Source organism: Apium graveolens, chromosome 9 (assembly GCF_009905375.1).
Source record: "Apium graveolens cultivar Ventura chromosome 9, ASM990537v1, whole genome shotgun sequence".
Lineage (NCBI taxonomy): Eukaryota > Viridiplantae > Streptophyta > Magnoliopsida > Apiales > Apiaceae > Apium > Apium graveolens.
In genome coordinates this window covers 117,815,655-117,829,867 of record NC_133655.1, presented here as the reverse complement: position 1 = coordinate 117,829,867, position 14,213 = coordinate 117,815,655, and the positions used below count along the sequence as shown (strand labels likewise).

Below are 14,213 nucleotides of genomic sequence, written 5' to 3'. Positions count from 1 at the left end.
AAGTAGATTAGAGATGCAGTTATATTATGTTAGCAGAAATAAACTGTCAAACACAATTTCAAAAACTCACTTAATTTTGTATTAAAATCAAGTTATGTCTTACTACAAATCCTGGGTTCTTTGTAAAATAAAGAACTCAGATTCTATCTTGAAAGAGTACAAGAAAAACAAGATTTATTTTTTTAAAAACAAAGCACCAATATTTACTTTATATATTAGTAAAAACAGAGCAATAATATTAATATTTTAAAGGATGCCCTTTCAAAAAATTATGCATAAAATTTTCTTTCAAAAAAATAAAATTAATTTGGCAAAAAAGAATAGAAAGGAAATAGAAAAGAAAGAATGGGGGAAAATGAAATGAAGAATGAATGAGTACCAAAAAAGAGGTGCGTAAACAGAAAATTGTGAATAACCATCAGAATTCAAAACCCTAATAAATCTCATCCTCTTAAATCGTCTTCATCTCTCAGCTCAGATCGTTGATTTTCATTCAAATTACTTGGTAGGTCAACCTTACATATACATTTTTATATCTATATCTGCTTGTAGTGCCCTCTTTTGCTTTCTTATCTGTGTTTGTTTTTATGATCAATTTTGTTTGATATCATCTTAAATCCAATCGAATTATCTTCTTCTCTTCAAAGAGTTTGAAATGATGAATTAATTGCATAATTTTATCATGTGATCTTCGTATTATATGTTGTGCATTATTTACTATTACGATGTCGATTTACATCATCGATTAACTTAGGTATCTGTGCATCGGTTAATTGATGTGTTTTGTCGTTTCTACAAAAATTACTGTTATCGTGTTAAATACGTGTGTTAAATATGTAAAACCGAAGACAGAAAAGTTTATCGTAATTATAGGATTTCGAATATATATATTCAGAAATTGTGCTGCATTCTGGAGCAACACGGATTTAAGAGTGGCTTACGAGAGAGTTTACTTAAACTTGTGTGGTACGAATAGTTCGATTTAACTGCAGGACTAGATTATGACATATGAAAGATTCAATGAACAAAATAAAGGGAGAAACAACGGTGAAGGACCAAGACAAGATATAAACTATCATTTTTTAGATATGCGAAATGCTAGAGAATAATACTAGTTTATACTGTCGTTAACATGATTGTTGTGTTTTAAACTAGTATAAATTTGTAATGCCGTTGATTGCATTAAAGCTTATGATTCTTCAACCAACTTATTTAGCTTAGCGCATTAAAGGATGGTAAAGTTGACGATGATTGCTCGTGTCACTGATGGTCTTCCTCTAGTGGAGGGTCTGGATGATGGACGTGAAGTTCAAAATATTGATATCTACAAACAACAAGTCAAGGCGCTGTTTAAGAACCTCTCAAGAGGTCACAATGAAGCTTCAAGGATGTCTGTTGAAACTGGCCCCTATATGTTCCAGTATCCTTTTGCATTCTTCTTCACATAAATTACTTTCACATTACTTCTGCAATGCTACTTTTTCCTGTTATTCACCTGTTCATATAGAGGACAATATTTAAGATTTGCAGTAAAAAAAATTAGTTATACTTTTAATAACCATCTTTCCCGTCTTTCCTGGTACTTTATAGATCAAATTTTTTGTTGTAGTTTCCTTAAATTCCAGTGACTATCATGTAACAGCTTCCACATTTCTTGTTCTCTAGCATGCGATGGATATGTTTTTCAAAATAATGCTTTGTAACAATTACTCTTGCTTATGTACATATACACACATTATTAATGTGTTTTTGTAGTTCACCTTACATCTGAGCGTAAACATTTTTTGTTTTACCTTGTTCTCCTCTTGCTGTTATTTGTGTCTTTTTTCCCCCTTAACCTTGGTGCTCAGTTATATTATTGAAGGGCGTGTCTGTTACTTGACAATGTGTGATCGTTCTTATCCAAAGAAACTTGCCTTTCAATACCTGGAAGATCTTGCTAATGAATTTGAGCGTGTTAATGGGAGTCAAATTGAAACTGCTGCAAGACCCTATGCTTTCATAAAATTTGGTAGATCTAGCATCTTATTATTTAATTTTCTTTACATCATTAGTAGTCATTTACATAGTATTGCAGGCTCTGATAATTTTTTTTACTCTTTTATGCTGATAGATACGTTCATTCAGAAAACAAAGAAATTGTACCAGGACACAAGAACTCAGCGAAATATTGCAAAGCTCAATGATGAACTCTATGAAGTTCACCAAATAATGACTCGAAATGTACAGGAAGTTCTTGGTGTTGGTGAAAAGTTAGATCGTAAGTTCATTTCTGACCATCTTCTCATCTCACTTCAGAAATTCCTTGTTGTAGTTATTTGTAAGATCTGCATTTTGGTTTAAAATTGGGAACTTATATATTTGTTAGATACTAACTATATAAGGATGTTTTTTGGGATACATCTGTTGTTAAGTCCTTTTCTTATTTATGGACATTTGGCTATGTATAGTGGCCTCTCATTTTGAGTCGGAAGGAGTGTGTATAAATTTAGCTTGTGATAGGATGTTTATTTTTGTTTCCTACCTTTTCTTTCTATCCACAACTTTGGATTTGTTTTCCCTACTAATTATTTTTTTTTCTTATACTTGGACCAATATATTTTTTGATCTCGTTAAATGTTGCAGAGGTCAGTCAAATGTCCAGCCGGTTGACATCAGAGTCACGCATATATGCTGATAAAGCAAAAGATTTGAATCGACAGGTTAGTTTTCTTGGATCTTATGTATATTGTTGGGTGCTGATATTTTCACACCCTTGGTTGGTTTGTGCACACTCGTCATGTATAAAAGTGTTTTATGTTATGTATTGTACCACTGTCCAGTGCAAGTCTACAATGCCCGGACTGTGTGCACGAATTAACTCGGGGCGTGCCAAACTCACAACCCCTGTTTTTAATTCAAAAAATTCTGTGGAATGAAGTGTTTATTCCACGATTTAGTTAGTCAAGCACTTGTATAGATGATAGAAATCTACGCAAGTTGATGGGCTTTAATGTTGCAGGAAAGTATGCTACAATTAGTTTATTCAGCTTTTCAGATTGATTTAAAATGAATGAGTAATTAGGCTTGGACTTCTAGAATTATCTGGATTTGAGCAGTCCTGCCAAATTTCTAAAGAATTTTGGGTTTTTTTCATAAGTTGCAAAGTTGTTTTGAGCTCAGGACTTGTGGCTGTGAATTAAGCATTCATTGAAATGAACACTTGACCATCCAGAAAAACTTGGTGATAGTTTGCACTATTACCTTAAATCTAAAATGCCTGGTAAATGATGGATTTCTTCTAGTATTGACTAAGTATTAGTCCCCAAGTTACATAGGAACTATATGAATATTGAAAATGTACTGCTTTTATGTCCATAGTAAGTTTAGGAAGCTTGAGTATATTGAATGTTCTTTTCTTAAAAAAATTGAATTTAAATATTGACATCATTGTTTTTATTAAGTAAAGTTTTGGCACCCCTGGCCTGCATATGAGCTTGAACCCTCATCATCTTGTTACCAAGAAAGAGAGATATTTGCTAGGTTACAATGCTTAGGATTAAAGATTGACATCATCAAACAATTGAAAGCAGGGAAGTTTACCTACCCTGCACCAATAAACTAAAATTCACGATGTACCATATATAAATACTTTTCTATCTCTGGAAAGTGAATTTTTACTTTGTTCACATTTATTCGTGTAGAAAAGAGTATCCCTCACTATCCCCTTGATATTAAGGAAACAAATTAGTACGCTATTTCCATCTTTTATTTTTGATAACTTCTCAGCTTTCTGTCTCCTTATTACACAGCCGAGATCTATCTCCCGCTCTGTCTTACAAATCCTTTTGTTTCTTTGAATATGCCCTATTATCATTTTCCTACTTGGCATGATGGCATGCCCTGTGTTTATAAAACATGAAAATGGACTTCAGGTATTTTATTATCTGTAATTGAGTGAACATTTCTGTTGTACTAAAGGAAAAGCTTTTCTCCAAATGTTTCCTTTGTATTTTTATTCAAGCTTTAGTTACGATGTTTCCTTTGTATTATCCTTGTGAATTCAACGAACTGGTATAACATATCCATTTTCGAGAAAGACTAAAATTATAGTAAAGCATTAATAGTTACGATGTTGGCAGAACCCTATTTTGAAGTCCCATTTTGTGATGCACAGTGAATCTTTTGTTGGCAATTTTTTTTGCTAAAATAATTGCAAATTTGTTTTTTTTGGCTAAATTGTTTGCAACTTCTGTAAATGATTTTGAATTTCTTTCTTCATGACAAAACTGTCATATATTGTTGCTTGATCCTCTAATGTAGGCTTTGATCCGGAAATGGGCCCCTGTTGCAATTGTCTTGGGGATAGTCATCCTTCTTTTTTGGGTCAGGAACAAGATTTGGTGATCTTCCAAATTTCTGCACTGCTAGAATCATCACCCTGCTTATATCCTGTCCACTAGATTGACTGTTTAAAATCTTTAGATGCCAGAGATTTTGTATTGGTATATGATTCTAGGTGGAAACTTTAATCATCTGTTTCAAGGCATTCAGTTGGAACACCTTTAGAGGACGGGGGCCAATTAATCCTTAATGATCTTTTTGGTTGTACCATATGCTGATAAACTATTATTAGTATATGAAATACAATACTAGTATATGAAATACAATACTAGTGAATTACATATGTGTTTGTATCTGTTTGTTCCTACAGAAAATACACTTTGCAATTGTCAGCATATGAACTATTTGTACACTGATTGTTGGTAGTTCTGTTGAGTTAAATTGAGCAGCTGAACATTTATGGAGTTTGAGTGATTTCTTCGCATTACGATGAACTGTGTATATATGTTTTAGTGTCGTTTAGCAAAGGTGCCTTGACGTGAATGCAGAAATGAGTACAGTAGAATCTTTCTGAATTAGTGCTTTTTAAATGTGATGACTTCCCTAAATTTATAAAAAAGATTGATCACTGGTCGGGGCCTCGGGGGCATTAGTACAAAGGAGGATATCAATTATCATTGTAGAATGGTTTTATTGTGTTGTCATTTAATTAGAGATTTTTACACGTAAAATAGCAACATAAATTATTTTTAGTTTGTTTTAATAAAAAATGATATTTTAATTTTATTTTAAAAAACAAATTCAGGAAATTATTTATAAATTATCTTTTCTTGTAAACCTTAAATCGATGTAAACGAGGGTAAAAGAAACATTTAGCAGGAGTCTTGAATCATCGTTTAAGTCATGAATCAGCTATCTACTTAATTATTATTTTTTGTGCTATTTGGGGTTGTTGAAAATATTGTATTTGCTTGACTAAGTTTATCCACCGTCTGCTTTTCAAATTAAAATCATTTTTGCTTTCATAAAAATTTAAACTAAGAAAAATTGTAAACAGTTTTAACCGCCAAAAATTTGGTTGATGCTCCCTTTTTAAGTAATTGACATTTTAATAATTAACACACTTAAGAATTTTTATTATACGATAAAGAGAACCTGAAAATCTTCTTTTTCGAATAAAAATATTAAACATTAAAAATTTAAAAATAATAATATTAAACTATTAAAAACTTCTAATGCGTGTATTTTAGTAATGTCTATTTTTACAATTTTAATTCGATAAAACCAAGGGTTGAAGTCAAAATTAAAAGTTAGAACTTCACTAGTAATTCATATCGTGTATTCGTGCGTAGCATTCGAATATCTGAAATTCGAATTATTTTGAATAACTGAATATTCTAAGAAAAGAATTTCCGTTTTTAAATATTGAATCGAACTAAATCTGATCGGCTCACGAATATGGGTTTGTTATCAAAATGCCCAAAATCCTAAAAAAAATTACTAACTGAATTAGCTTAAAAAACAAAAGAAATGGAATATTTTGAATCATCCAAAAATCCAAATAACATATCCGAAGTTCAAAATTTGAAATATCCATTTCAAATATAGAACCATATTTTATCATTTTGAAAAGCCATCGAATTATTTGAAATATATTCATTCAGTTAGGCATATCCGGAACAAATTCTCACCTTTAGAACATCTTAAGGGGGAAAGGTAAAATTAGTAGCTAAATAATACTATAGAATAATGATTAGTTAAAATTTGTTGAACATTTCAATTATAACAGTTATAATGATCAGTTATATTTCAAAAATAATAATATTTTTTGTTATTTTCATTTATGTAAAAGTTCTTTGCTTCAATATACACAGTATATACAAAATCACTGCAGAACTTAAACCAAAAGCAGAGTAACATGTGTTGATGAGTTACATCATTTTAAATCATTTTAACTAAATCAAAGTAATCAGAAGTAGCACTTTTGCGGGTACCAACACTAGCAATACGAATAATCAGCAGATTTCAGTTCACAGGACAGACACATTGCTCGAAGTTTGAGCATTAAAAATATTATTATATTTACTATTTGTCAGTAAGACAATATCGAAATCCCAGTTGGTCCGCTATTCATTACATTTGTCGAAAGATTCATCCAAAAAATTCATTATCGGGAATATTTTGACAAAATTTCATTAGCAACGGATAATAATTCAGGAAGTTATGTCAACTTGCAAGACCATAAAATTGCCAACATGAGTGTATATACAAGTCAGTGAACATTCTCCGGAAGCACTGCGTTTATATTGACCACAAATGTATTTACCTTTCAGTAAGATTTCAGCGCAGTAAGATCTAGTAAGATTCAGCGATAAAAATCTGCAAGTTCTTTAATCAGGATACTGGTGAAAAACCCTCAAAGATATAATCAAACCGAGTAAATATGATGAAAACCCCCAAATTTCAAAATCAGAATACCCAAATACATATATATTTCTATCACAATAATACAATCAGGCATTTTAAAAAAGGGAAGGGAAGGGAAATTTTGAAAGAAACAAATAAAGATATAATCAAACAAAAAAACTAAGAAATCAACAACCTTAATTCAAGTAAATTAAATGATTAAAGATAAATTCGGAATTTGGAACTGATGTAGATGGAGAAAAGAAAGAGAGAATTGTATTTTACTACCCTTAAATTTGGTCAAAATCAATTTTGTATACCTATTTTCAAAATTTGCAGTTCGCATCCCTATATTTTGAAATCCGATTCAACATTAACCCTTCTTGTCTAAATTTTCGCCCTAATTGTTGTCTCCTTCAATATATCTAATCTTTTTTATTCACGGATAGATTATATATGTTGTTAAAGATAAGAACTTGGGCACAAAATTTGGCAAAAATGGTGCAAAATGGATCGGATTTCAAAATAGGGAATGTAAACTGCAATTTCTGAAAGTAGGTAGTATGTAAAATTAATTTTTGGCCAAATTTAAGGGGGCAAAATGCAATTTTCTCGAAAAAAAAAAGAACAGGCTGGAGAGGTTAGTATTTGAGTGGGTGATGAGTTGGATAAATATAAAAAACGAGATTGGGATCAACATGGATTCTCGATAGCTAAAATTTTGCCTAACACTTGTGATTAGAGGTGTTTTTATAGAAGATAGCTAAATTTGATACTGGTTAGTGTTAGCTGGACCGATATAGCTAATATTCCCTTAGTCCCACTGAATTGTTTATATTACTTTTGAACACGTTTTTCAATGCTCATTTAAAGTTTAATTCAATAATTTTTTTTAATTTTTTTTTTCTGAATAAAAGTTTTATATTTAAAATTTTATTCAAAATTTCTTTAAAAAATATTATGAAACTATAATTTATAAAAATCTCGAAATACATACAAATAGTGAACATAAACATTTCAGTGAGACAGTGGGAGTAGATGGGAAGTGTTGGAGCTAGGGGTGAGCGCGGTGCGGGCGGTGCGGTTTTTTCCTCAAACCGCAAACCAAAGCGCGCATGCGGTTTGATCGAATTTCCAAACCGCACCCGCACCGCGTACCCTCAAAAATCGCATAAACCACACCACGAAAATGCGGTGCGGTGTGGTGCGGTTCACTGCGGTTTACACTTTACAAGTTTGAAAATTTTAAATAAAATACAAAATTTAAATTTAAATAAAATACAAAACTTAAATTTAATCAAATTTCCGACTAATATAACACAAAGTCACTAATATTCTTCAATAATACAAATTAGAAATTATACACCGGAAAGTTTAACTTTTTTAGGAATTCAATTACAAAATAAAAATAACTTATAAATTATAAGTTATAATTATTCTAATTAAAAATCTAAGTTATGATTAAAAAAAACTAGTGGACACCGATGGTTAATTGCGTTTTGTATTTTTGGTAGCTAATGTAGAGTAATCATTTTTCCAAGCCATCGATCTCAACAAGTAACCAAAGGGAAAAAAATACCTTAAGTTTATCGTAACTCTTAAATTCTATTAAACGAGTTCACTATTTATAACATATTAAATATTGCGGTGCGGTGCGGTTTGAAACGCATTTCAGAAATTTAAAACCACAACCCACACCGCACCGCACGGTTTATTAAAAATTTAAATCGCAACCGCACCACAAAAATTAAAAACCGCGTTTTGCGGTGCGGATTGGTGCGGTGTGAGCGGTTTTTGCGGTTTGTGCGGTTTTCTGCTCACTCCTAGTTGGAGTTGCTATAGATGCCGTAATCGGTCATGTGCGAAAACTTGGTTTTTAATTATAATTCATTTTCATTATTCATAATTATAAATTTAAAAGTTTTAAAGTAAAATTCTTTTTTGCGGGGGTTCATTTTATCAGCATAATAAGTATCATATATGTTGTTATAAACCTTAACTGGAAATATTAGTTATGTTTAATGTAGAGGAAGTATAGGAGAATAGAAAATGGAGAGAAAGATGTGTTTCATTTCATTAGCTAAATGAGCTATTTATAGTAGTTGGTTTACAAGGCTTACTAAGTAAGCTATTAAAATCTTCTTCATTATGTATTACAAAACTTCCTCAATAAGCTTTACAAGTCTTCCTCGATAAGTTTTACAAGTCTTCCTCGCTAAGCTTTACAAGTCTTCCTCGGTAAGATTTGAGAGACTTCCTCGATACGCTTTGACAATCACTTTATTTTTATTCAAATATTTTAACACCCCCCATTGATTGTCAAATGCGAGTTATTGCAAAGATTGACTGCCTCGTTAAAACCTTGCAAGGAAAAACCCAGTGGGATAAAAACCTTGACGAAGGAAAAAGAGTACAGCCTCCCCCTGAATAAAATGTCTCACATTTTGACATTTTGATGTAGCAAACTTTTTAACCTCCGCATACCCATATTATTTCTTAGCTTCTCAAATGTTGATGTAGGTAGTGACTTCTTAAGTATATCCGCCAGATTATCGCATGAGCGAACTTGTTGAACATCAATATCACCATTCTCTTGAAGTTCATGAGTGTAGAAGAATTTTGGCGATATGTGTTTTGTTCGGTCCCCTTTAATATATCATTCCTTAAGTTGTTTGATGCATGCCGAGTTATCCTCGAATAGAACTGTAGGACTGTCTGAAATACTTGATAATCCACATGATTCTCGAATATGTTGAATGACCGACCTTAGCCAAAAACATTCTCTTCTTACTTCATGAATTGCTAGTAACTCTGCGTAGTTTGATGAAGTTGCAGCCATAGTCTGTTTTGTAGACTTCCAAGAGATAGCAGTATCACAATATGTAAATAGGTAATATGTTTGTGATCGCCCAAAATGAGGATCTGACATGTATCCAGCATCTGTATATCCAACTAGCCGTGATCTTGAATTGTTTGGGAAGAATAGTTCAAGATCGATTGTCCCTCAAAGATATCTGAATATATGTTTTATTCCATCCCAATGCCTTTTAGTAGGGTCAGAACTAAATCTTGCCAACAGGTTCACTGCAAATGCAATATCAGGTCGTGTGTTGTTTACAAGATACATGAGAGTGCCAATTGCACTGAGATATGGAACTTCAGGTCCAAGAGTCTCTTCATCTTGTTTTATAGGACGGAAAGGATCCTTTTTAACCTCGAGTGATCGAACAACCATTGGTGTGGTTAGTGGATGAGCTTTGTCCATGTAGAACCGATCAATAATCTTTTCAGTGTAGTTTGATTGATGAACAAATATTCCTGAAGATAAGTGTTCCACCTGTATACCTAAACAAAATCTTGTCCTTCCAAGATCTTTCATTTCAAACTCATTTTTCAAATAGTTAGCAGCATTAGTAATATCTTTAGTAGTACCAATAGTATTCAAATCATCCACATATACAACAACAATAACAAAACCAGTTGATGATCGTTTAATAAAAATGCAAGGACACACTTGATTATTAACATATCCGTCATTCAATAAGTATTCACTAAGCCTATTGTACCACATACGACCAGATTATTTCAAACCATATAATGATCGTTGTAATTTAACAGAATATAAATGTCGAGGCTTAGTGTCCTCAATATTTAACCCTTCAGGAATTTTCATATAAATATCACTATCAAGTGATCCATATAGGTATGCTGTCACAACGTCCATCAAACTTGTTTCCAGTTTTTCCATACAAGCCATACCCATTAGAAAATGAAAAGTAACTCCATCCATCACAAGAGAGTATGTTTCCTGATAATCAAAACCAGGTCTTTGAGAGAATCCCTGGGCTACTAGCCAGGCCTTATATATCACAATTTCATTTTTTCTCATTTCGTTTTCGTACAAACACCCATCTATTCCCGACAGGGACTACACCGGCTGGTGTTTGGACTGTAGGTCCAAATACATTTCTCTTGCGCAAGGATTGCGATTCTTCTTGAATCGCAATTTTCCGTTTTGGCCAATCATATCGGTATCGACACTCTTTCACACTTTGTGGTTCAGGATCGGAGTTCATAATAATATCAGATGCCACAGAAAAAGCATATACATAATTACATAATTAACCTTAATACTCCCACGATCTAGTAATTTCGCGTTATGGACATAATTCATTGAGATCTCATAATTTTCAGGTACCTTTGCTTATGTGGAAGTATTTGCCACTTCTGGGGCATGTGCCACTTCTGGGGCAACATTTTCTTCTGGAGGCAATCCCACGTCTGGGAGTTTTGTTACAGCCACTTCAGGGGCTTGAACCTCTTCAGGAGACAATACCACTTCTGGGGTATTTTCTGAAACTTTTGCCACTTCTGGAGCAATTCCAATCAATTTCCGTTTTCGTGGTATAATATCTTTTGCACCAATAGGTCTACCACGCTTCTGGCGTGGCTTTGAATCACCAATCAATTCTTCAGGAATTGATTTCTTAGTAGGGATTTCAACTCGTGCCGGAGCATTAATAGTAGGTATATGTGACCTTATAATATGTCTAGAGTCACTAAAGGCATCCGACATTTGATTAGCAATATTTTGCATATGAATAATTCTTTGAACTTCAGATTCACATTAATTAGTATGTGAATCAATAGAATTTAATCCTAATGCATTCCATGATATTTCGGAATTTAATTTATGCAAATCATTATCTTCCCCTAATTTAGGGAACATGGATTCATCAAAATGACAATCAGCATAGCGAGCAGTAAAAACATCACCAGTTAATGGTTCTAGATACCTTATAATAGACGGAGAATCAAAACCAACATATATACCAATTCTTCTTTGAGGTCCCATTTTATTTCTTTGTGGTGGTGATATAGGAACATACACAGCACAACCAAATACTTTTAGATGAGATATATTAGGTACTTGACCAAGAACTAATTCTTGAGGGTATTGTTTGTGGTAAGCAGAAGGTCTTATTTTAATTATATTTGCAGCATGAAGTATTGCATGACCCCAAACAGATATAAGTAACTCTGCCCTTAGAAGTAAGGGACGGGCAATAAGTTGAAATCTTTTAATTAAGGATTCTGCTAATCCATTTTGTATATGTACGTGAGCCACCGAGTGTTCGACTGAGATTCCTACTGACATACAATAATCATTAAAAGTTGCAGATATAAATTCAGCAGCATTATCTAGTCAGATTGATTTAATGGGATGGTCAGGAAATTGAGCTCGGAGTTTAATTATTTGGGCAAGTAATTTGGCAAAGGTTGTATTTCAGGTTGTAAGTAGACATACATGAGACCATCTAGTTGACGCATCAATTAAAACCATAAAGTACCTAAATGGGCCAGAAGATGGATGAATAGGACCACAAATGTCACCTTGAATTCTTTCTAAGAATTTCGGGGACTCGGTTTGAAGCTTAACTGGGGATGGTCGGACAATCAGTTTTCCTAAGGAACATGCTGAACAATGAAGTTCATCTTGGGATATTATCTTTTGAGTTTTAAGAGGATGTCCCACAGAATTTTCAACGATACGACGCATCATAGATACTCCTGGATGATCGAGTCTTTCGTGCTAGAGGGAAAGTAGTTTTGGGTCTATGACTTTGGGGATGTTGACACTATGAGATTCAAGAACTCGTATACTCGTAACATATAATCCTGAAGAAATCAAGTGAAATTTTTCTAGGAACCTTTTATTGTCAATGGTGTTTGAGGTGATGAGAAGGTATTCTTTTTCATTCTCATTAGTAGTTTCAACGTGAAACCTGTTAAGACAGATATCTTTAAACTCAGTAGGTTTCTAGTTGACTTGCTAGAGTATAGAGCATCTTGTATGTGTATGTGTGTCTTATTTGGTAGAAGAAAACTAGCTTTCCCAAAACCTTCTATTATATTTGATGTACCCGATACCGTCCAAACATGTGAGTTGGTTTTAGTTAACTGTGAGAAGTATTTCTGACTCTGTAAAATAGTGTGTGTGGTTGCGCAGTCAACAATGCATATATCTTCCATCTCTATACATGTATAAACGAAAACATCTTTATTAAAAACACACCGAGTACATAGAACAACAACATGAAACAAGTACATAAAATGAGTACATAATGGAAATAAGTAAAACACAAAGAAAATAAGTAAAGTAAGACTATACATATGAAGTCTAGTCGTCTAAACCATAATAAAGATTAGCACCAGTGTCTATTTCATTTGAGGCCTTATTGACTGTTTCATTAACTAGATTATAATTAGCGAAGTTGGTTTCTACTCTCTTTTCATTATTCCTTTTGGATGAATCGTAGAAATCAACAAGAAGTTTGGGTGTGCGACAAGTACGTTACCAGTGCCCCTCAGATCCGCACCTATGACAGATGCCTCAGTTCTCTCCTTCTTGGGGTGCCTTTCTTTTATTTGGCACTTCACATTGCCATTTCTGGTGGCCAGAGTTGTAACCATCACGTTGCCACTTCAGGTGGTCAGAATAATATTGATTGTGAAACCGACCACGGAAATTTCCACGTCCACGGTTTCGTCCATAATCCCGTCTTCCTCTATGCCCTTTCCCACGTTTATTCTTCAGGAATGACGTGTTATGTACTTCAGGTAACTGGGCAGAGCCTGTGAGACGTATCCGATGATTTTTCAGTAGCAACTCATTATTCTTTTCAGCTACAAGAAGGAGAGATATCAGCTCGCCATATTTCTGAAAATTACGCTCCCTATATTGTTGAGCCAGGATCATAGTGTTGGGGTGAAAGGTTGAAAGGGTCTTTTCAATCATTTCAACATCAGTAATATTTTCATCACAGAAAATTAATTTTGAGCTTATCTTGAAAATAGCAGAATTATATTCAGCTACAGATTTGAAATCTTGTAACCTCAAATTAATCCAGTCATATCGGGCAGATGGCAAGTGAACAAGTTTCTGGTGGTCAAATCTATCCTTGAGATTATTCCAAAGGGTGAGTGGATTTTCGATAGTGAGGTATTCAGATTTTAGATCTTCGTGGATGTGATGCCTAAGAAAGATAATCGCTTTTGCATTTTGTTCAACAGTTGGGATTTTTTCCGGGTCAATAGTATCTTTTAGGCCAGTAGCACTAAGGTGTAATTCCGCATCAAGGACCCATGACAAATAATTATTCCCCAAAACATCCAAGGCAACAAACTCCAATTTTGTAAGATTTGCCATTCTGAATAGATTTTAAGTAAGATATAATATGTCACATAATATTTAAACAGGCAAGTTGAAATAATAACTTTATACAAAAGTTACGACGGCCTAGCCGACCAGAAAACTTTTGATTATTACTTGACGGCAGCGCCATCTTTATAATATTATTTGACGGCATAGTCATCTTTATAGATTTCAATCAGTAACATAAATATGTAATGATATTTAGAATAAAATGAGAAAAAGAAAACGTACCTCTTTTATGAAATAGTTTTAGTTGATAGGGACTCGT

General features: G+C 33.3%; 2 protein-coding genes across 4 annotated transcripts; one reads left to right on the top strand and one right to left on the bottom strand.

Moving 5' to 3' along the window:
• Nucleotides 1-335: 335 nt before the first annotated feature.
• On the top strand, nucleotides 336-4,811 carry LOC141684538 (25.3 kDa vesicle transport protein SEC22-1). 3 transcript variants are annotated; one of them, XM_074489562.1, is made up of 6 exons: nucleotides 336-505; nucleotides 1,232-1,420; nucleotides 1,851-2,011; nucleotides 2,114-2,260; nucleotides 2,626-2,702; nucleotides 4,303-4,811. In XM_074489562.1, the coding sequence occupies exons 2-6, from the start codon at nucleotides 1,233-1,235 to the stop codon at nucleotides 4,384-4,386; spliced, it is 657 nt and encodes a 218-aa protein (XP_074345663.1). In that variant the 5' UTR covers nucleotides 336-505; nucleotide 1,232; the 3' UTR covers nucleotides 4,387-4,811. The 3 variants fall into 3 exon arrangements, with proteins under 3 accessions (XP_074345663.1, XP_074345662.1, XP_074345661.1); XM_074489561.1 differs by having other exon boundaries at nucleotides 1,222-1,420; XM_074489560.1 differs by having other exon boundaries at nucleotides 338-505; nucleotides 1,217-1,420.
• An 8,312-nt stretch (nucleotides 4,812-13,123) lies between these two features.
• LOC141685517 (uncharacterized) lies at nucleotides 13,124-13,939 on the bottom strand. Its single transcript, XM_074490611.1, has one exon. It carries the CDS (start codon nucleotides 13,937-13,939, stop codon nucleotides 13,124-13,126), a length of 816 nt encoding a protein of 271 aa, XP_074346712.1.
• Nucleotides 13,940-14,213: the final 274 nt, after the last annotated feature.